We start from the raw sequence: 22,433 nt of genomic DNA, 5'->3' as shown, positions 1-22,433 counted from the left end.
TAGTAAAGCGTAGTATATCGAGTTAAGGGTAAGGGCTATTACTATTACTATTATTATTATTATTATTATAAAAGTTAAAGGAGGGATCTACGTTAACTAGAATAGATATTCTAATATTAGAGCTCCTACCTACTTAAATTATAACGGAAGGTATATAGACCGCTAACTAGTCTAAGCTTTAGATATTTAAGTTCTCTAGGTTACTTAGAGAAAGCCTATAAGTTTAATTAAGTTAACCTAAAAGCCTATATAATTTAGGTAGGTTTTTAGGTTAACCTAATTCAACCTATAAGCTTTCTCTAGGTAACCTAGAGAACCTAAATATCCACTCCCCTATAATACCCAAAACAGTCTATTTGGGTATTCCTAAGCCTAAGTTGTATAGTAGGGAACCGTGGCTAGACTGAGACAGCGTACGTCAGCGGGCGCTTTGAAGGCCATGAGTACGGGGAAGGTCGTTGGAATGATGAGGGTTTAGGTGCTTCTATGCTATTTGTCTCCATAGACGGTCGTCCCGATTATGAGGGAAACCTACAACTCTGCTCAATACTGCGCTCGTATACGAACATATCGGGCTGCCCTCATCCAGTTGGCAAGTCACACAAGAAAGCAAAACTCGTATCGACAACTGACCTCCCGGCAACGAAGCCCTGGTTGGCCTGCCGCATGACCAGTCACATTCCGTGGTGGCACGAGTCATTGGCGATTCTTCTATTGAGCCCATCATCTCCAACCAAACACTCAGGTCAAGAACGGCTTTGATTATGAAGCTTGAGTCATGGAGTTTTCCCAAGGCTTCTTAGATCTAGTGTCCTCACATAGCGCATTTTCCATAAATCTCTATTCAAACCCATGCAATCCCCGCTCCATCCCACCCTGTCCATCCTAACGCGACATCTCCCTCTCATAGGAGATCTCATATCGCGTCGTCTTCCGAATGGCCCCGGCATCGCCTTCGGCGTCGCCCTCGTCCTCGGACCCCTGCCGCTTGACCGACGTCAGGATGTACTCCTCGCTCATCTCGTCGCTGTGGTGGACGATGCTGCGGTTGGCGCCGCCCGTCTTGGCCGGCCCGCCGTAGGGCTGCCAGGCGCTGTGGCTGTGCTGGCTGCTGCTCATGTTGTTGTTGGTGTTGTTGCTGCGGGCCGCGTTGTTGCTGTTGTTGCTGCCGCCGTACTTGTAGCTCGAGCGCTGTCGCGAGCTGCTGCCAAAGGTCGAAGGGAAGAGAAAGGCCAGCGGCAGGCGGCACATGGGCAGGCAGGCGCAGATGATGGCCACGTTCTGCTCAATCATTGTCCAGAGCGTCGAGGCAATGTCGTCTGCGCGTCGCGGTGCGGGTCAGCGATGGTGGACGTGTGTCACCCGGCCGGGGCGGGAGCGGGAGGCTGCTTGGTGTGGGCGACTTACAGGTAATGTCGGGGGTCTTTGTGGAGAACTTGAGCGTCGTCGAACGCATGATGGATGTGACGGTGACGCTGAGAGCATCTTGTCAGCAGAGAGAGAGAGAGAGAGAGAGAGAGAGAGAGAGACAGAAGGAAGACGATGCACGTACAATCCACCGAGCGCAAAGACCAGCATCAGCGCCCTCTTCTGGTTGACGGGAAGCTTGCTCGCCCAGATGGGCTGCATGGGCAGCAGCAGGATCAAGATGTCGGTGGCGATGGAAAAGCCGGCGTTGGCGTACCAGTTCTTGGTCAGGTCGATGCACGTCGGCTTCGACGACTTGTCCCAGGCGCCGCTGATGGGGCTGCACTGGAAGATGGACGAGGCCGTCGTGGCGACCATGTAGGCGAGGATGATGCTGACGAGGACGTAGCAGCAGATGCGGAACCAGCGCTGGACGAAGATGCGCAGGTAGAGGGCGAGGATCGACGCCTTGGTCAAGTTGATGGTGAGCTTGTAGAAGATTTGCGCCACGTAGAAGAGCTGTTGTTTCCGCCCATGTTAACCACGCCCGTTTCGCTAGCATGTCTGCGACCCGGGGTCGACATACCTTGAGCGCCATTAACCGGTCTTTGGTTTCCAGCTCATAGACGTGTTGGCCAAAACCGTAGGATACCGAAAACATCATGAGGATCTGGACAACCAGCACACACACCTGAGCACGCGTGTTCCGTCAGTGACGAGGCGTCGCAAAACTAGAGCAGCAAGGCGGTGGAACTCACAAAAGACACCATGATTGTCCAGTCATCGGCGCCGATGGTGGATCGCGTCGCTATGCGGCTCCATAGTCGAATGATGATGAAGATGGGGGTCAGAGCGAAGAAGACAATGCAGGGAACGACGACCTGATTGGCATTGGTCTCCCCGGAGCCGTTGACGGTGGCCATGGCGGGAAGTCGGCCTGTGATGGCGGTCCGTTGGTGCAGCGAGGACGACTACCGGGCGCAGGTATGTGACAGAAGCGACATTTTCTTGTTGCTCAGAGGGGAGCGAGATGCCTCACAGCAGGGGAGATTGAGTATATGTATCCCATGGCGGCCGTGGCCTGGCACGACATGACGGGCGCCCGCTGGCGCACCCTCGAGAAAAAAAGTCATATAATTGTGCGCCACAAACCCTCCAGAAACAGTTCTCTTCCGTCCTTCACAAAGGCATTGAATGCAGACAATCGCTGACACCCCGCCCCTTGCGGTCTGCAATGCAAGGTACAGGAGGCATGGGGTTGTACCGTGGGAGGGAAAGCATGCGGGATGCACACCACCATCACATGTCTTGTTCGGATCGTAATGAACCTCGTTGTCACTGGAAACGACGGGATGCTCGGTGCTTGGCGGGAGAAAGGGGGGAAGGATGTGGTAAAAGCGACCGAGTTGCAGCCAACATTGCTGCATGTCCGTTGTATGTCTCGCAGGCTTTGCCTCTTCCTCTCTCGCAGTCCAAGACGTCGCAGGTCTGCGTCCAAGACTTTGCAGGCCCCAAGAAGTCAGGGATCGCCAGCATAACAATGCTTGCGTCTTTCCTTTCATGGCATCCGCCTGAATCCTTCGTTGCTGCAATGGAGCTGCCCCTCCAGAGACTAACACACACCACGTTAAACACACCAGCGCGGCCCCTCCCGCGCTGGTCTTCTCTGGCGTGTCCGGACCCGAACTTGGTCTTCCCGGCTACCCGCGGTCCCCTCCCCAAGCTCACCAACCCATACCCCATGTCGCTGAGGCCTGGCTCCTTTCGACTAGTCCTCAGAGACCCCTGCGCCCGGCTGCACCGGGAACAACGGCTGCGCTAGCGAGGTTGTCGCCAAGGCCTCTTCTGGTGCCGTTCTGTGCCTTGTTGCCAGAAAGGTTCCAACCAACTCGTACCTTAATTTGCTGTGCCACCGGTGGCTTGCAGAATGTTGGCTACAGGCTGATGTAGTCCACCACCAAAAGCGGACGGGCCCCTGTCGGTGGCGGCCTTGCGACCAACAGGCAGACCGTCGTGCCGAGCCCTCGTGTGTAAATCACTCGCATCCAGAAGCAGAAGGTCAAGCCCGTTCGCCATGCTGCAGAACAGGGGTCGTGTCGTGTGCTTGTGGGATCGAACCACACTTATCAATCCTCCTGGGGATGCTTCGAACCGTGATCTGCAGCCCCCCCCCTCCATCTCGACATCAATCACCTCGTCTTGTCACCCTTAACCCCCCCCCCCCCCCCTCCTTCTAGACGCCGTCCCGTCGTGCCATCGTCCTTGTTGTAGTCGCCACTGTCGCAGCCAAAGAGTGCGCCTCTGAAACCTCACGATGCGCTTCTCACTGCTCTCCGCCCTCACGACGGGCCTCATGGCCGCCGGCCTGAGCGACGCGCAGGCCAAAGGCACCATCTCCAAGGGCCCGTTCCCGCAGGACCTCAACGGCCTCAACTGGAAGTACCCCTTCCCCGTCGAGGTCTTCTCGTTTGTCAGCCAGGCCGAGAAGCTCGAGATGGCCTTCATGGACGTCAAGCCCAAGTGCAGGCCCAACGGCAAGACGGCCGTCCTCTTCCACGGCAAGAACTTTTGCGGCGCGACCTGGGAGGGCACGATCCGCGCGCTCGCCGGCAAGGGATACCGCGTCATCGCGCCCGACCAGATCGGCTTCTGCAAGAGCAGCAAGCCCGCCGGCTACCAGTTCAGCCCCAAGCAGCTCGTCTTCAACACGCGCGGCCTGCTCGACGCCGCCGGCGTCGGCAACGTTACCGTCATCGGCCACTCGTTCGGCGGCATGCTGACGACGACCTTTGGCCTGCAATACCCGGCCACCGTCGACGAGCTCGTCATCGTCAACGGCATCGGCCTCGAGGACTACGTCCAGAAGGGCGTCCCCTACATCCCCATCGACCAGTCGCTCACCTCCGAGGCCGCCTCGACCTACGAGTCCATCCGCGGCTACGAGCAGCGCGTCTACTACCTCGGCGAGTGGAAGGAGGCCTACGACGTCTGGGTCCGCATGCTCGTCAACGTCTACAACGGCTCCCTGGGCGACGCCTTTGTGCGCTGCCAGGCCAAGATTGTCGACCTCGTCCTGACCCAGCCCGTGGCCCACTACTTAAAGGACATCAAGGCCCGCACCCTGCTTCTCATCGGCGAGAAGGACACCACCGCCATCGGTGGCCAGTGGTCGCCACCCGATGTCGCCGCCAAGCTCGGCCGCTTCGACCTCCTCGGCCCCCAGATCGCCGCCGAGCTCCCCAACGGCCACCTCATCACGTTCCCCGACGAGGGCCACTCGCCCCAGATTTCGGCGCCCGAGGAGTTCCACAAGGCTCTGCTGGGTTGGCTGTCAGGCTAAATGGGCTTGTTGGCATGAGGGGCGCCAGAGTCGGCGAGGGTGGCCTGTACATACGCACCATACGTACCTTATTCTGTCCATATGTCGCCCGCTCACACGTGGCGGGATATTTAATCCTTGTAACCATTTGCCGCTGATGTCCAACTGCTCCTTTGTGCGGATCAAAGTCTTATAAACCTGAGACCGACTCGAAGCCTTTCGAAAGGGGCTGCCCATTTAGGTGGCTCAGGCAGAGAACCCGAGAAATGCTGTCTGATCGGGTGCCATGATCTCTTTTTTGACGTGTTCACTTGCACCGACTCATTCCTGTGTCTCGTGCAACATGGTCAAGCCCTCTACGACGGCGGGCTCCTCTCCACACTCCTCGTCGTTTCCTGCATTACATACCACAGACTGAGCTGAAATAAGGTCGAGATCGAAGATTTTCTCTGTCTCTGTCTGTAAACAGCAAGACGAGCGCGTTAGCATTCAATTCCAACGCCGAGACTTTGACTCAATATTGCATGAGAGCTTACCATGGCCCAGAAGCCGACAATGCTCTCCTTTGCCGGGCAGTGCACCGATCTCGCTACCGATGCGCAAGGTGAAATGTCGTCTCGAAACCCAGCTGGAAAGTCATCTGCGCGTCCAAAGCTTGTACGGATCTGTTCATCGCAAGAATTAGCCTCAAGGCATTGTGATCCAGATGTGCAGGACCACACGCACCGTGAAACCCAAGAGCTGGCTATATTCATACACCGAGTCTGGCGCCGTGATGCGCTCGCCGCCAGGACCGTCGATCACCAGGCTTTCTTCTTGGGGCGCTGTCTCGCTCCTGAGGTCTAATCGAATAAGCGTCTGATGAGCGGCGGGGTCGAAGCTGATGATGATTTCACGGAAATCAGTGAATTGTCCGGGGCCGTTGTCTCTCATTCGGACGGTGACTTGTGCGGGATTGCGTGCGTGATCATCATCAGTGCTGCCAAACACCAGAAAACGCGCTACAGCTTCGTCATACAAGCTGCGCCCGTAGATTTTTCCCGACGTGCCCAGCATGGTCAGATCTGGATTTGGGATGTTCAGGTACCATACAGCCCGATCTTTCAGGTCCAGTCGCGAGTCTGGATCTGGCAGCGGTACAGACAAGTCCGCCGATGCAGAAAGTGTTACGAGTTTGAAGGCCTGCGACCATTCAGTCCGTCATCCGAGGAAGGCATCGATTCCGCCCACACCGAAACCGCCCTGAATATAGTCAATAACAGCAGCACAGCTGCTCGTTCTGGACTCGAAGACAAGCCTGCTTTAGGGGATATCATCATGATCGCCAATACACTGGGTCAATTGACGACTGTTGAGTATAACGACCAGCCCTCCGTTCTCCCTCTGATCTTGTGCAAGATAGAAGCCTTTGGTTTGAAAAGAACTGCCCGACATTGTTGGAAGAGGCATTTTCTTTTCCGTATTGATGAAACCCAAGTGTTGAGAATTGTTCTTGATGTCCAGGATTCGGAGACCAGAGACATAGCTCCTGCCAAATATGTTGATGGTGGAAACGAAGACCGTAACAACGTCGTAAGGCGGCAACGAGAGCCGGCGCTCATGTAAAGCTCTGCACCCTCTCCACATGGACTGTACTCGCTGGCTGAGTAGTCGATGAGCGGTGACGAGCGGTCTCGAAGTAGTGGCTGCAGGCGCATCCGGCTCGAAATATAACTGGACAGCAGTTCCTCGACAATCTTTTCCTTGCATGCCCTCCAGGACGTGGCGGAGGCTCATTGAGAGCTTCCAGACGCGGTTTCTGTTTTCCATGGACGGGGTATTCTCGATTTTCTGCATAGACCTGTATATCGACCTCCACCTCCTCTTGTGCGTTTGAGACGAGAAGTGCTGGCGTGCTTCGAAGACGTGGTCAAACTCTCGACCGGGAAGAAAGCGGGATATCCAAAATGCATCCGGCAAGCTGATGCGGGCGACAGTGCGAGACGCCTGTCTCAGACTGATAACGTCGGATGATGGTAGGGCGGTGATGATGAGCCCGAGTATCTCTGCAGGCAACTTGGCAAACGTGTCCATATGCCGAGTCGTCGCCTTGTTGCTTCGGATAACTGACTTGATGGATGCCGTCGGGATATCAACCAACACTGCAGTCGATGCATCTGATCCATTGGAGATTCCTGTCCCAAAGACAAGCGTCATGCGTGGGATAGCAAGGGGGGTCTCTCCTGTTGATCAGTGGTTCGCCTGAGTGCTCCGCGTTTGTGGAAGGCAGGAGCTCAGTCTCATCACCTTGCAGGTCTGAGCCGTGATAGTCATGCCTCCAGTCGAGCAGGCCTGAACTCACGGGAAGGCTCCTGCAAAGATGAAAGAGGGTCTGGACCCAGGATCAATCGGCCTGAAGACAGGCGTGCGACAGAATCTCCCAGCATGCAGCGTGGAAAGGAAAGCCCCAACAGGGCGGTGGCGGGCCTGGCATGTCGTGCGATTCAAACGCTGTCAGCATAAGATTAATCCTGAACGAGCCGTCGTCAGGATCAACACTGTCGGGCTCAGTGGGTACCCCTGCTGCAGACGAAGCCGTGATCTTGTCGGTGAGCTGCTTCCGGCGACCTGAGCCCGAAACACAAGCGGTCGTCTTGGCCCGATCATTCAATGCGTACACTGGAGGAATTGACTGTCAGGCGATGTCCCGTTGACGAGCAAAACATTACTCAAAGATCAGATACTCACACGCGACGAATCGAGCCATCCACAACGGCTGCCCACCCGAGTCGATGACTGTGCCACCACAAAGAGAACAACATGCTGAGGTGATTGGCATGAATCGTCTACAGGAAAAGGTTGGAGATACGCGCGACTAGACGTCAAACGAAAGCTGGCGCAGGTCGTTAGCACTAAGTCCAGCGCGAAGGACAGACGGGGCGTTGGTTGGTAGTTTTCAAGGTTGGTGTTGGCATTGACTTGGTCGGTGGCCTTCACCTGGTTCTAGGTGGCATGTGCCCAGGTGCCTCCTAGAGCTTAGTTTCTAGGCACCTTCCTGCTCTATAGAGTAGCTCCTTGATATAGATACCTTTTGTTACGGGCACAGTGGACAGGCGATGACGTGGAGCCTGTCACGTGACCGTAGGTTGGTGATCACTGGAGAGTGATCCCCTTCGGTGATCACGGAACAGTGATCACCAGCCTGTACGACTCCTAGTTACATTACTAGGAGCCATAATATATAGAGAACCTCTATAGTCCCTCCTAATAAGGGAGGGGGGGGGGGACCGTCTTAATACAACACCATAAATTGAGTGTCTGAGATCTGAGATTACTAGTCCCCGTGACCACGACCATATCACCTTTCTTGGTTATTTAACCCCCTCTGATGGTTTATACGCCCTTTTACGTACTATAGAGTATTATTCACTTGCGATTTTTATAGGTATTAATAGCTTTATTCCCTCTACTGAACGATACTTATTAAGAGGGCTTCTGTTGAACCAATATTAGGGGATTCCCTTAGGACGGTGATCTCGGTAGGGGATCACCGATATAGTGATCACCGAGGCTGGAATTCACAGCTCTCAGGAGGACGTGAATCAAAGCTTGCGTGATCGGTGAATTAGATGGGTACATCTGACTCACGTAGGGAGTGGCAATTCAGAGAGATGGCAGGAATCACACAACAAGACTTATATCACCTACCATAGGTATTCAGAGCTCTCAGGCACAGCCAAAGCAATGAATCAGGGTTCGCATAGACAGTGAAGCCCTCTCAACAGCTTCACTATTAATATAAACTTTAATTTAGTGCTTTAGCTATCTCTCTTTTTATTTTATAGATATAGAAGCTTACAAGATATTTAAAAAGAAAAGCTTAAAAATATTATACCTTCTTTCCTATTTCTACTTACTAAAATTTATATTATAATTTATAAAAATAACTAGAAATATAAGGGAATCAAATTTCTATCATTATAGAATAGAATTAATTAGACTAAAGGCACGCTAACGATAGTTTACCATGGGAACTATAATCATCGAGAACAAACTTCGAACAACAAGGTCTCTCTTCTATTTCTCAGTGATCAGAAGTATTGACGCGGTGTCGACTTGTTAAGTCACGATATGGTGAATTTAATTGATCGTCGTAAATTCGTTAACGTCCACGATAAGCGAGTGGCCACTCTCGCCACTTTCTCCCAGCTACCCGACAAATGTCCTATCCCAGTGAACCAGAACGCCCGGAACCAATTGAACTACTCAGAACTATTTTCTTGAGATGATTCTATCTCAATTTAAAATGTTCGCGCATCACGTCCTGTCTCGCCACAAACGCCGCAGCGTTTCTTGGCTGGCGTAGTTAGATCCTCCCCGAAAGACACAGGCGTCCGTAATTTACATCCAGGTCTAAATCACATTTTCCGGGCTCATTGAAGCAAGCCCAGGCCCTCTGAATCCTCCCTGAACATTCTTCTCCGTCATAGACTTTGTGAAGGCTGCCAAAAACGCAGGGAAGAAGTCCTCCTTGGTGGTATGGCTTGTACCTACCCGCATCGTTTTGTCCTTTTACCGACCGTTGGCTTGCTTAAGCGGGCCAAAAGCGCCATCAGCTATGAACAGGCCGCTGATGTGCTCGGTGATGAAGCGCCGGCCCTCATGCGAGACGATGACGCTCTCTCGAAAGGCTGTCGACGGATAGAGGAAGCGTCAGGCAGAACTACGGTCCATATTGCCCGTCACGCCGCCTACAGACTGACCAAGCCGCTTGCCTGATCCGTTGTCGCCGCGAGTGCCCTGGGGCGCCACTTGGCGAAGTTCTGGGAGCTGCTTCTTGCGCGGCTGAGGAACACATCGGTCAGCCCAGGAACGGAAAGCTGAAGCTGTTGACCACGGCGCGTGAGACTCGTGACGATTGAAGGACATCCAACCAGGACTGGTAAGTTGTACGACCACGCCCGTAATACGATGGTTTTTGCCAGAGATCATGAGGCTCTCGACTCAGCTTGCGGGCATGACCCGGATGCCTGCCTTTTGTACGCTCCTGAACATGGCTTTCCCAAGGGCGTGCCAGGTATACCAGGGCTGAGCATGCGATGACCTCGAGGGGCGGGTCGGGCAAACGTATCACATCGATGGGACTTCTCATTCCCTGAGAGATAGAGGTAGTTCGTACCTAGGTGTCGGGTAATTCGGCTTCCACGGACAAAGCGAGGCCTGGGACTTTTGCGCCGTGACGCTCCATCCAGTGCAACCAGGTCGCCCTGTCAACACAGAAAGCCCACAGAGTTTCGTCATCGATGTTGCCACCTCCTTTTGGAGGTACTCGGACACAATCGGTTCCGCCGCCTGCATAGACCACGCTAACGGACTGCGCAGAGGCGCCACCTCCGTAGGCGGCATCTAGCAGGATCAAGCGTGCGCCCTTCTCAGGCGCCGCAATACTTGCCGAGATAACAGCAATGTCAGGCGCCGACGACAATGACATCGGCGTTGTGTATTATCGAGTCGATTTTACTCTGACTAAAGTAGGAATGCCGGTGATTGTGGGAGAAACCAAGATCCAGTGGCAGGGGCGCACAACGGGTGTATTGCCCGGCAAAAGCAAGCGTTCTGCGCGCTCGGGATCCACCGCATTTGCAAACGGACGAGGAGGCAGGCAACGGATTGAGTCAGATCTGGAACTTAAGTATTCAGGTGGTCAGATGAGAGTATGGTAGAGCGGGTAATCCGTGTTCGCGCCACAGCCTAGTAAAGTAAGATCCAACACACAGGCAGATTTCGTGCATGGGACGGGGCCCCGGACCCCGAATTGTAATGCCGGCCGGAAGATTCGGGCACCGAAAGCCCGTAGCTGACGCCATCCAAGTCTCCATCCAGGAAGCCGTCCCGTTGCTCGTCAAGCAGGAGCGGAGGTCGAGGAGCGGGGTAACGGCACTGGCGTGATCTGTTGTTCACTTCTATCAGAGCTATTTAAATATGTCCAAAGGCGACCTGTCGAGTTTGGGTGTAGAACCCTATCGTGACCAAATATCATCGCAAGATGGCCGCAACAACGCAACAGCGGATTGAGTTCCTTTCCGGCCTCGGACTGGACTCGCAGCAGATCGAAAGCATTCAGGGCCGCAAAGAAGCACCTGGAAAATTCGCCGAGCATGTCCTCACTACCATTTATCCTGCTGCTGTGGACATCCCCGAGACTCCGGCATACGACGAGGCAATAAGGGGAAATTGGTCCGTACATGACTTGCGAAGCGATTTACAAGATGATGCGTTGACCCACAGTGTCCCACAGGTCAGCGTTGGCCCGAAAGCATCCTTCAATTGTCTTTCGTCCCTCGTCGGCTGAGGAGGTCGCCAAAGCTGTTGCTATCCTCGAGTTCTCCAATCAGAGGTTTGCTGTTCGAGGCGGCGGCCACTCTCCAAACCCGGGATGGGCCAGTATCGAGCAAGGCGTCCTGATCTCCACTGATCGATTGAATGGTCTTCAATATGATGAGTCCTCCAGGATTGCTCGCATTGGTGCTGGAAATCGGTGGGGAATGATTTATAGTTATCTGGAGCCGTACGGAGTTCTAGTCACTGGCGGCCACTCTTCGCCCGTCGGCTGCGTGGGCCAGATTACAGGTTGTAAGTCGTCCCCCTCCCGCTCTTTCAAGGCTCAGTTACGTGATCAGAACGCAGGAAAAGACTAGATGCTGATTCCCACTGGAAGGCGGAAATTCGCCCTGGTTCCATAAGTACGGTTGGTCCTGCGACAATGTTGTGAACTTCGAGGTCGTCACAACGGGCGGAAAGATTATCAACGCCAACAAGGACGAAAACGAAGATCTTTGGTGGGCGCTCAAGGGCGGCTCAAACAACTTCGGCATCGTCACTCGCTTGGACATGTCGACCTTCCCAGTCGCGAACGGGGTCTGGGGCGGAATCATCATGCATAACTGGAGTAGGGATTCGCAACGCCAGTGGGCTGAAGCCTTTTACAAATTCCAGACAGACAACCTGCTGGAAGACTCTGGCGTCGAGTCCCTTACAGGCTGGACCATGACGGGGGGTCGCAAGTACCTCCAGAGTGTACTTTCGGCGGATAGACACGTCTTCGAGAAAACTCACCCCAGGGCTTTTGACTGCTTCTTCGACCTGAACCCAGAGTCGGTCCTGACCAGGAACTGCACGCCTTTCCAACTGGCCTATCATGATGATCCAACCGCAACTGCGGCCAGCGGAGAGCCAAACGTATACTTTTCCGAGAGCACACGGCAAGTTCCAACCCCCGCGAATGCTCATTGCCGATGATGTTAACAAAATAAGGTCTTCGATGCTTTGTTTGACTGTCAAGGCGAATCTTGAGTTCTACTACGAAGCCGTTGATATATTCCACGATGCGTTCAAAGATATCTCCCAAGTTACCAATGCATCTGCTACCATGAACATGTCAGCAATCTCCGGCCAAACCATGCGCGAATCGAATCAGCGCGGCGGGAACCCTCCTGGCTGGGCCGAAGAAGATCAATGCAGTGAGTAGGACCCTCACCCCCCATCTGTGGCAGTTCCGGTGTATTAATATCATGTCAGTTGTCTTTCTCGACAACGCATGGCTGCATGAGAAAGACACTGAGTACATGCTGAGTGCTGGAAAGCAATGCATCGCTCAGCTTAGAGAAGCCGCACAGGCTCGCGGCGTATTGATGCCCCAGATTTGGATGAACAACGCAGGACCAGATGACGACGTCATTGCGAGCTACGGCAAAGAGAACTGGACCAAACTGCGAAATATATCGACCAAGTACGACCCCAAGAAAACCTTCCAGCGCCTTTGCGCGGGGGGCTATAAGATTGAGAAGACTTGAGGTTTCCTTCAGCCCGTCTCGGGGTTGGTCACACATGCGATGGAGGCCAAGTCGCGCTCGTTTGTCCAAGTCTTTTTAGTCAGGTCTCGAATTGGCGCAATAAACTTTAAAGTATTCTCAGATTCTCTTCTATCGTTGCAAATAATTTGATAATGTGAGCTCCTTTAAACTCGCCGAGCAACGGACTGAACTGGGCCTGCTAAACATGACTTAGGATTTATGAAGCATAGCGTCGTCATTGCCTCATCTCCGTTGCATGGAGTAAAATTCAACCGTGTTACTGGCACACCCATCAATACTGATGAGCATCACGCAAGTTAGACCTTTCCTCCTAGATGTAAGTGAGTAGGTAGGGCGGCGCTTCACTGAACCTCCCCGACAAAAAGCGTTTGAGGAGGGCAAGAGGAGTCATGATCTGATCAGCATGGTAAATGGACATATTCCTTGCCATTTGAAAAATCTAGCCCACCTTCCGATGCTCGCAGAATGAGCAGGTTTGGGTGTTCGGGTGATGAGAGTATGTGCAAGGGTCTGCACTACTTCTGGAGCCAGCGATGGCAATGCCCAGCCAGGCTCTAGGCACGAGTAGTCGCCTCAAGTCGAGAAATCCTAGCTATATTACCTTAGCAATATCATCTTATGCTTCACGCTAATAAAGTGCCCGCGCTCACGAAAGATGCATGTTGACGACAACTTGAACGTTTATATGGAAAGCATGCACTGTCTTTCCAACCGTATCAACCGGCAATCTGCGCATGTAGGACGTGAAAGTAGGCATAAGCTCTTGCGGCACCTTCATGGCAGATGCCATTGATTTTACACCCATCTCTGAGCGCTGCACCAGATCTGACACAAGGGAGCTCTTAACTTCGACAAGCTCTATCAAGGCCACCGGCCGACTAAATATTACGTAATCCTGGACCTATGCCCAACACGTCACCATCCCCTTCACCCCCGTATCTCAAACAGCAAGCGTCACTTCAGTCGCCGGAAAAAGGACTCTAAAGACTTGGAGAATCGCCTTCAAGAGTGCCTGCAACACATTTCAAGCCCACAGGAACACTTGCGAACGAGGGAAATACAGAGATGAGCGGGAAGGCAGAAGGTAGGGGATACTAAGAAAAGGGACGTTACAGCCTCCACTACATGAACGCAACTAGACGAAGCTTTTTTCAGTGGCTTGGTGTAGAGTTGCAAATTGCTGCTTGCTGCTATCAAACTCACAAGCAAGCCTGTGCAACTCGTTCTGATGAGGCTGCGTTACTTGGTCTATGGCCTGGGCGATGCTCGTGGGGGACCAAAATCGATTTCGTCTCTCTTTATCTCTCGCACAATTGCTTCGCTGGGTCCTCGTTCAACTTGTGTCGTGCGAATAGCGTTATGATCTCAGCCATCGATGAGGAAACCAGGAAGCGAGCGAATTTAGCAAAACAACCAAGCGATCTTGTTGATGAAAACGTGTTTGCAATTTGTTTCTCTAAATATTACTGCTCTTCAAAGCAAACATACCATTATGAATACGCGGATACAAAGGAATCGCGAAGAAAACACCAACTTTAAACAAAACAGAGAGCCGACAAAACGCGGGCAAATCTATCGAGAGCGTCGGGCTGGCACTCAACCCCGAATCTGATTACCACAACCTCTATAAACACTTGTTACTCACTCTTTACCTTGGACTTTTTGGGCACACGAGCCAGCCAATATAGTGCCGTTGCGACAACCACGTTGAAGACGATGAACACCCACATGAAGCCAAAATTGCGCCACCTGTTTGCAAAGTCCACATTGATGCCAGAAAGGAACGTATTCGTGTCGGCAATGGCACAGAATCGGCACCGGCCAGTACTATCAGGGTCCTCGACGAAGCCTCCGGCTATCTCAAGGTATGACTGCATGTACTCGCCGCAGGTGCTTCCTTTCGGGACGTTGAAAGAGACGTACTCGTTGTCAGAGCAGATGGCCGCTGCATTTGCAAGCGCCGTGCCCAGGAAGCCTTCGACGAAGTATGTGAATGGGTTGACACGGTACATAAAGATCCAGAAACCAGGCAGGACTTTGGGGCCGGCCAAGATACTGAGACGAAGTTAGCGAAACGAGCCTTGTGGTGACTTAGGCAAGATCTAGCAAATAGAGGCTTACCCGCAGAAAGAGAACATCAGAACGGTGATGAGACCGACGACGCCTCCAGCCACCTCAAAGCTGTCTAGGCCGGCAATAATGAGGTGGGCAAAGGTGCTTGAGAAGAGGAAAAATACCCAAACGAAAAGGAACACCGTCACACCACGGGAATGTTCCGCGCCAGTTTGTCGGGCGTTCTGGTAAAGGCCCATTGGGAAGTACCATAGTATGTAGCTCAATACTGAAAGAAGCTAGTTCGTTCTGTTAGCAGGCCAAAGGTGTAAAGGAATCACATCATGTGCTCACTGAGTTCCAAAATGCTTCAACGAGCATGTTCGCGCCAAGGAAGGCCACCCAAGAGTACGTCTTGGATGGGCGCTCGCGAGCCTCGTACATGGTTCGCTGAGAAACGAAAATAGGTAGGATTTGGTCGACGAGCTGACTGAAAACTGTGAGGAAGATGAACACTCCAAAGATTTGGTTTTGAAGGCCGTCCTGAGTGTTTTTAATGTTTAGAAAAGATAAGCCAATGAATAGCGCCTGGTCAAGTTAGTAAATATAGTTCAACAAGGAGTGATAGTAGATGGCTTACAGCTCCACAGGATAGGAAGGCTTTGGACATTAGGTATGATGGGCTGCGCCAATACTGCTGGAAGACGCGCCAGCAAACTTCCCTATATTGCAGACTCAAGGGCACAGCGAACTCCGAAAACTTAGATAAGTCCTGATTTTCTTCGATAGGGCGACGGCCGGCTTCCAATCTCTCGAGCTCATCCTGTACGCCTCGGTACTCTGGGCTGCGTCGCCAAACATCCGGCCAATCGATCTCGCTGTGTGTTCCCGGAGCTGCACCAATCACATGTAACATGTGCTCTGCAGGGTTGGCCTCCGGTGTGCAGGCAGGACCACCGTTGCGGACGAAGTAATCGTTCAGAGTCTGGGAGTTCTTCCCGATAGGACCAAAGTAAACTGTGCGACCCCCCCGGGCGAGGAGAAGAAGCCTATCAAAACGCTGGAATAGGATAGCCGAGGGCTGATGAATCGTGCAGAGGATAGCCTGGCCGCTGTTGGTAAGCTTCTCCATTAGGTTGCAGACTGACCACGAGGTCTGGCTATCGAGGCCTGAGGTAGGTTCGTCGAGGAAAAGAAGAAGCTGAGGTCTTGCAGCTAATTCGACCCCAATAGTGAGTCTCTTGCGTTGTTCGACGTTAAGGCCCTCGCCAGGGACACCGATCACGGCGTCGGCATACTGCTGCATATCCAGGAGACCGATGACAGTGTCGACGTAATCCAGCTTTTCCTGGCGTGAGTATTTCGAAGACTGCCGTAGCATGGCGCTGAAGGATAGAGCCTCTCGAACGGTCGAAGTATGTAGGTGTAAGTCTTGCTGCTGGACGTATCCCGTTTGACGCTGGAACGAAGCATCCCGAGGGTTTCCGTCCACCAGCATGCTTCCTGAGATGACGCCCATGGTCACTCGGCTCGCCAAGACATCTAGAAGCGTTGTTTTACCCGCACCAGAAACTCCCTTTTGTGACATGTAAGTGCGACGTAGATTAAGGGGCGTGAAAATCAGTTCGACGTACCATGAGTGCCGTCAAAGTTCCGGGTTTGACCCAGCCATCAACGTTATCCAGAATCCTGCGCGGCTCGTCCTTAATCTTAATGTCGTAACAGATGTCCTTCCAGTGGAATATTGATGTAGCCCTTTCCATGTTTGCGGCGTCCCCAGAGGAATAGCCAGCGTTGGGATTCTTGTCGCTTGGACGATTGCTCGACCCACTCTCGACGTCCTGAGCTTTTCTTCCCCGCGAGCTTATCGCTTTGCGCCTGAAGACCAAGACCTCCCCCTTAGATCGTTCCGAAGCCACGTACTCCGCGGCTACCAGGTGTCCAACCATGAAGGCGATGCCAAAGACGATCATGATACCGACGTTGCGCCACCTGTTGGCGCTCTGATATCCATACGAAGCATTGATATACGCGGCACCCTCAATGGAGTCCGAGCCAGGGGTCGAGCCGGCGACGGTGCAGACGCGCTGGCTGGGCTCGACGGATCCATAGTCGGGGCCGGCTGGCACAAACGCGACGCAGCGAAATGCGCGTCCGACGAACTCGTTCACAAGCAGGCTCTCAAATCCATACTGGACAGGGTTAATCCAGCGTAGCCAGCCTAGCCAGACCTGCATGTATTGGATTCTGATGGCGAACCCGGTGTACAGACAGATGACGAGTAGGATGACAGAGGCCGGTGCTAGAGCTTGCGCAATAGTTTTCGTGAGGGAACCCATAAGCCTGAACATCATCGACATGGTAAGTGTTACGATGTAGATGACCAGGAAGAAGAAAAAGAACGGCCCGACCTCACGTCGTAAATTACACATGAAATAGATCGCGAGGTTAGTCAAAATCGAATTAACCGTCTTGTAGGGTAAATCGACAATCATAGCCGCTAAGGCTTCGGCACTCGGATGGTATAGGGCGTATCGGTTATGCTTTTCGACAATAGGCCTTTTAGCATAGAGAGTCATAATTTCCAACATACCGCCAAAGGCATTAGTCAGGACGATGAAAAACATGAGAGTACCACGCCTTGAAATGCTGCTGGAGTCGTTCGGCATGTTGTAGAAGATGGAGGACATGACAAGGGCCATGAAGATGTTGGTGACGAGCATGGTCAAAGTCATACTCGGATCGCTCTTAAGCAGAACCCAGCTACGCCATAAAGTGAGCTTCACTTGTTGCCAATACGATAGAGTGAAGGGAGAGCTCTCGCGCTGGGAAGTTGCCTGATCACTCCGGCGCGAGGCCAGGAAGCTATTGTAATGCTTGCCGTTGAAAGGATGCTGGTCAAGGTAGTTATCGATCTCGTTCACGAGCCGAAGTCGGTGCTCACTCTGTCTCCATGCGTCGGCGAACTCGTCGGGGCTGCGCGGGGTATTGCAGCCAGGTCGTAAAACGCGTTCCTGATGGCTGGTCATTGATGTGAGGAAATCGGCTGTCGTCTGACGTTCTGGACAGATAAACCCAAGCCCTTCGAAATAGGCTTTCGCCTCTTCCGTTCGGCCAAAGAAGATCTGCCGACCTTCGTATAGAACAATAACTTTATCGAAAACCTATAGCCTTTAGTTAATATCGTAATCTCTACTATCTTCCTAGCAGAAAGCCTTCACCTCGTACGCGTCCTGGGATGCTTGGTAAATTGCGACGCAAGCCGTTGAGCCGAGAATATCAGCTTGCGTCCGAAGTGTTTTGCAGAACTCGAGAGCGTTAGCACTATCGAGACCACGCGTACTATTGTCCCAGCACTGCAACGGCGAGTGGCTGAGGGCGGCCTCCGATATCGTAACTCGCTTTCTCTCACCACCGCTGACACCTCGGATGAAATCATCTCCGACACGTGTGTTTTTGGTGTGAGAAATTCCGAACATGGCCATAGTAACCTCACGCAGATGCTCTGCATACTCGCTGCGAGAGACGCCGTCTGGAATTGTCTTGGGACAACGAGCGAGTGCTGCGAAGTAAAGGGTATCTCCCACGGTCATGTGGGGAAAATGGGCATCAACCTCGGCAGTATAGATCGCTTCGCCTCGGAACGCAGTCTTCATTTGCTCCGCTCGTATACCCTGATAGTTGATGGTGGTATCGTCGCTGACGTGGAACCCATGGGTGTCTCCGGCGATGGTGCGCAGAAGCGTCGAGCAGCCTGAACCAGGGGGGCCAAGCACAGCAAGCATCTCACCGTTGTGTACGACGCCTTCGAGGTTATGTAAAATATCGATTCGCTGCTGCTTCTGCTGCAGCAGAAGTTTCTTGAAAACTGTGACGCCCTCAAGTGCGAGGTTGCCAACCGTCTTTTGATAGTCCGTCGCCGTTCCGAAGCCGTAGACGCTAAGGTCCCGAAAGGCTATGCCAGTGGTTCGAGGGGGCACGCCGTCACCACAACCCCTGCGTAGGGCGAAAAAGGCCTTGGCCCATTTTCTGGGGTTGAAGTCGGGGCTTTCAGGGTTCAGGGGGCCATTAGTTGGAAGCGGGAAGAGCGACGGCTGGTGTTGAGAATGGGAGGTAAATCGGCGAGCAAGCTGAGTGATCTCTTCTTCCATGCACTCTTCCTGGCTTAAGCCATCGTCGGCGACTTCATTGGGCTGGGGGTATATGTCTTCGACGCCCGTTCCTTCAGATTGCGTATCCGTGGGAGTCGCTCCCTGTTGGTTTTGATTCGTTGGAACGGCACCGTTTCGGACCCCTGCTTCCGGCGGGCTCATCGTAAAAGTCGCAGCTGTCTATTATGTAGTTGAATGAATGAATGATAGTATTGCCGTATTGTTGCCAGATGAATGAGAGTCCTGAGGAACAGGTGCCGCGAGGAATCGACACGGTTAGGGGGGAGTTTATAGGGGAGAACTAAATCACACGAAGAGGAGAGATGTTACTTAAGAGAGATCACAGAAGAAAAACAGGCGCTGATTACAGCCCAAAGCAATCAAACACGTTTCGTGACTGCGAGTCGGGATGATCAGTGGAATTGCACAGTCGGCCGCCCGGACATCAGGCTGCCGGGGCTTCGGCATCTCGCTCTCCCGGAAATTCGGGCCCCGAAAGTGCGAGCGATTGCGGCTGGCACGCCACGGTGGATAAGAGGGATCCTTCAAGAGTGGTACAGTGGAGATTTGCGTACGAAGTCAATGTCGTCTTTTGGCGACGAAGTTGGTGCTCCTACAAGAAATTTGGAAACCTTCTCCAGATGTAAAAAGACTTCCAGAAATACTGGAGGAGGAACAAAGTTGACGAAGATGCTCGAATGGTTCGGACAATAAAACCACGAGTATCCTAAGCGTCTCTCTGGTCTATGTATCCATGAAAATCACCCTCCATCATCCTTAACATGTCTTGATTCTGAGCATACCAATCCCCCAGTTGTGCACCCCCAAAATCCATTTGCTCTGTCCCGGCGAAAGTACTCGAAGCACCAGGGATTGTTAAAAAATCACCCCCAGTCTCCGCCGCGTCAATGCCAGACGGCTGGATTGGCAATTTGAGATCCGACTCGCGAACAAGTCTCTCGAAACTGCCATCCGGGTGGGTCTCCCGCGCGCTCGCCTTGACCTCGACGTACCGACATGCAACGTCATAGAAGTGCTTGAACAGCCGGTGCTGCTTGCTGTACGTCTCCACGTAGCTGGCGGGCATCGATTGCAAGACCTCGACCACGGACTTTAGGTGCTCGAGGTCGGTTGGATCGGACGTCTGGATCACGTGGCAGAAGAGTACGGTAAACGGGACGAAGGGAGACATGAGAAGTATCCTGTTCCATACGTAAGTTTTGAGGCTCCCAGCGAATCTCTTCGGCAGAAACGAGACACATACCAGGAGATGTAGAACGCATGCACATTGTCTGTCTGCTCCCTCAACAGCCGAATACAACGACCGTGCTCCTCCATCGCCTGTCGAGCCGTCACAATGCACTCATCGCAGAATGCGACATTCCCTGCTGCACCGTCCGTTGGGATGCCGCGGTAGATGAGCGTCAACAGTGACAGGTATGAGACGTGGAACGCCCGCGTGAATAGCTCATGCAGCGACTCCCCAAGAGCCTGGCGCCTCGCAACCTCGAGGCAAGTCTGCACGACCAGCTCGTCAGCCAAGAGTCGGGAATGAGGCAGGTAGAGAAGCGATGTCGAGAGCAAACCTGGGTATAACTCACCTCAGACGGGGATGGGGCATGATAAACCCTAAAAAGCTCATCTGCCAGCGACTTGGCCCGAATGATTCTGACACCTTCGGCCTGTCCCAGCGCGCTTAGGCTGTAGATCTCTTCGTACACTTTCCCGTGCAGCTGCGCGATGTGAACCCATCTCGCCGGAATGGGAAGCACGGCGCCGTCCGAGTCGAGCACGTCAGCTGTCAGCTGCACACTAATATCGATGTCCCGTATGGTTGATGGACGCCCCAGCCTGAGAGAAAGCATCTTCTCTGTAATGTAGATGACCCAGAAGATCCGCGTGCTGCGTTTCTTGGGTGCTGCTCGCGCGCGGCCCGGAGTGGCCAATCTGTGGAAGCCGAGCAGCTGGCTCTTGTGTGAGGCAGCGACGATGAACCCCCAGGCTACTGATGGCTTGCACCGCTCGAGCATGTACGAAGCCTGTATTCAACGTCAGTTGTGATATCTATGCACAGGGGAGTCCACTTAGACGATTGCTGTACATACCGCCATGCTCAGGGCTAAAACCATGTCCAATGTCGACGGAATGTCGAATGGCAGACTAGAGAGTGTTGTCTCAAGATTACTTTGACACACTTTCGACTGCCTCGTGTACTCGGTGGTCAGCGCCTGGCTATCTACTATATTACTGCATTCGACGAGAAGCCAGTAAAGGCCCGCATTGACAATGATGTGGTCGGCAACGGTAGCTTGATCGGTCGAATATACCGTGAGAAGGTGTTCGATGAATTCGCCCGTGGACTGGAACTCTAGAGCCCAGAAAAACTTGACGCGAGGGTTGGCTTAGAAGAGATCAGCGTCATATCGATCTCGGAAACGCGACAGCACTGGGTGGTGTAGGTCAACGCACTTTTCAGCTTCCGCAAACATGCCACGGCCATCTCTATCGGGGGCATGGGCCTCGGTCCATTGTCGCCGACCCCCGAACCGCGCAACGACGGCGTTGCATGTGGGTACATGTTACCGACCGAGTCCCCAGGCACGACCATGCCTCGCGTTTCGCTCGCCTCACGAAGCGTGTCAAGAGCCTGCAAAGCCTCGGGCGAGGCTGCGTGCATGGCATGCTCGCTCTGAACGGCATCCTGAAGAAACTTGGTCGCGTGCCCAGCTTGCGTGAAAAGCGATGACTCGCCCTCCAACTCTGACTCTGAAGGTTGGTTCCGTTTGCCACCGTTACTAAGGGCGTCCGGCGATCGGATCATGGTCGCCTTCGGTGCTGAGACCGCGATAGTCGAGGGCTGGGAATACGGTGAAGCGACATCCTGTAAGGTCGTTCTGCCAAAACCTTCAACCAGGGTGCAAATCGAGTCCAGCTTTCTGGATATCTCTGCGAGTTTATCGTCCCTGGGGCCAGAAGTAAGCCAGTTTAACTGAAATCAAGAGAAAGACTGAGAACATGGCGAGATTCGCATCCAGACGTACTCTCTAACAGAGCCCGGCAAGCTTTGGCGCTTCTTCCTCGGTTTATACCCTGCGGGAAACAAGCATTTCTTGCCCGTTCGCAAACAGTGAGAACAAGGATCCCGTCGGTCGCACCGCACCTGTTCCTGTTAGTATTCAGACGGGTATGGACAGCACCTCGCATCACTGAATGGCAGGTAAAATGACGATGGGCTCAAAATTTACCTTCCGATGACGGCACGAGGCGCACTAAGGTTGGTCAATATTAGCATCTTGGTTGCCCTTTGGTGCAAGCGGGCAGGGAGCTCTCACGGCTAGTCTGTGTGGGATAAGCTTGGGTTGGTCCATTTCGGTACTTCGAAACCATGTCATCTCTTCACTGCCAGGATCCTCGTCACTTGAGCTCTCGCCTGGCCGTTCCATGTTATGGGTCGCCGTCGGGGAAGTCATGGTCATCGGAATGTCGGAGTGCCCGTAAGGTGCATAATTTGTTTGATGAGCTCAGGGCTTTGCCGTATCCTGAGTACAAGGCATTATGAGAGGGATTCAGGCAAGCGATCGGCTTTCGCGAGCTTATGTTGCTTGGAATGGCCCAGGGTTGTGCCTGTGGCCTGACGCGGGCTTTTCGCCC

The 22,433-nt window shown here is 53.2% G+C and overlaps 5 protein-coding genes across 5 annotated transcripts; 2 read left to right on the top strand and 3 right to left on the bottom strand.

The window, feature by feature from the left end:
* Positions 1-885: 885 nt before the first annotated feature.
* Positions 886-2,330, bottom strand: D7B24_009033 (uncharacterized protein; the record flags this gene model as incomplete). Its single annotated transcript, XM_028643111.1, has 5 exons — positions 886-1,319; positions 1,408-1,475; positions 1,553-1,926; positions 1,994-2,098; positions 2,166-2,330. The coding sequence occupies 5 exons, from the start codon at positions 2,328-2,330 to the stop codon at positions 886-888; spliced, it is 1,146 nt and encodes a 381-aa protein (XP_028493246.1).
* Positions 2,331-3,721: 1,391 nt separating this feature from the next.
* D7B24_009032 (uncharacterized protein) lies at positions 3,722-4,747 on the top strand (the record flags this gene model as incomplete). The annotated part of the gene is made up of 1 exon (XM_028643110.1): positions 3,722-4,747. The coding sequence occupies one exon, from the start codon at positions 3,722-3,724 to the stop codon at positions 4,745-4,747; it is 1,026 nt and encodes a 341-aa protein (XP_028493245.1).
* Positions 4,748-5,047: 300 nt separating this feature from the next.
* Positions 5,048-5,659, bottom strand: D7B24_009031 (uncharacterized protein; the record flags this gene model as incomplete). The annotated part of the gene is made up of 3 exons (XM_028643109.1): positions 5,048-5,185; positions 5,263-5,391; positions 5,453-5,659. The coding sequence occupies 3 exons, from the start codon at positions 5,657-5,659 to the stop codon at positions 5,048-5,050; spliced, it is 474 nt and encodes a 157-aa protein (XP_028493244.1).
* A 5,092-nt stretch (positions 5,660-10,751) lies between these two features.
* On the top strand, positions 10,752-12,558 carry D7B24_009030 (uncharacterized protein; the record flags this gene model as incomplete). Its single annotated transcript, XM_028643108.1, has 5 exons — positions 10,752-10,942; positions 11,004-11,338; positions 11,424-11,780; positions 11,962-12,225; positions 12,284-12,558. 5 exons carry the CDS (start codon positions 10,752-10,754, stop codon positions 12,556-12,558), a joined length of 1,422 nt encoding a protein of 473 aa, XP_028493243.1.
* A 1,658-nt stretch (positions 12,559-14,216) lies between these two features.
* On the bottom strand, positions 14,217-22,074 carry D7B24_009029 (uncharacterized protein; the record flags this gene model as incomplete). Its single annotated transcript, XM_028643107.1, has 13 exons — positions 14,217-14,634; positions 14,701-14,930; positions 14,986-15,219; positions 15,272-16,207; positions 16,266-17,795; positions 17,853-18,853; positions 19,671-19,984; positions 20,047-20,300; positions 20,384-20,821; positions 20,978-21,183; positions 21,252-21,663; positions 21,918-21,948; positions 22,028-22,074. The coding sequence occupies 13 exons, from the start codon at positions 22,072-22,074 to the stop codon at positions 14,217-14,219; spliced, it is 6,051 nt and encodes a 2,016-aa protein (XP_028493242.1).
* Positions 22,075-22,433: the final 359 nt, after the last annotated feature.

This window comes from Verticillium nonalfalfae (assembly GCF_003724135.2).
Source record: "Verticillium nonalfalfae strain VnAa140/NRRL 66861 chromosome Unknown scaffold_86, whole genome shotgun sequence".
NCBI lineage: Eukaryota > Fungi > Ascomycota > Sordariomycetes > Glomerellales > Plectosphaerellaceae > Verticillium > Verticillium nonalfalfae.
Note: the sequence above shows the minus strand (reverse complement) of the source record. Positions and strands in the feature narration are given on the sequence as shown.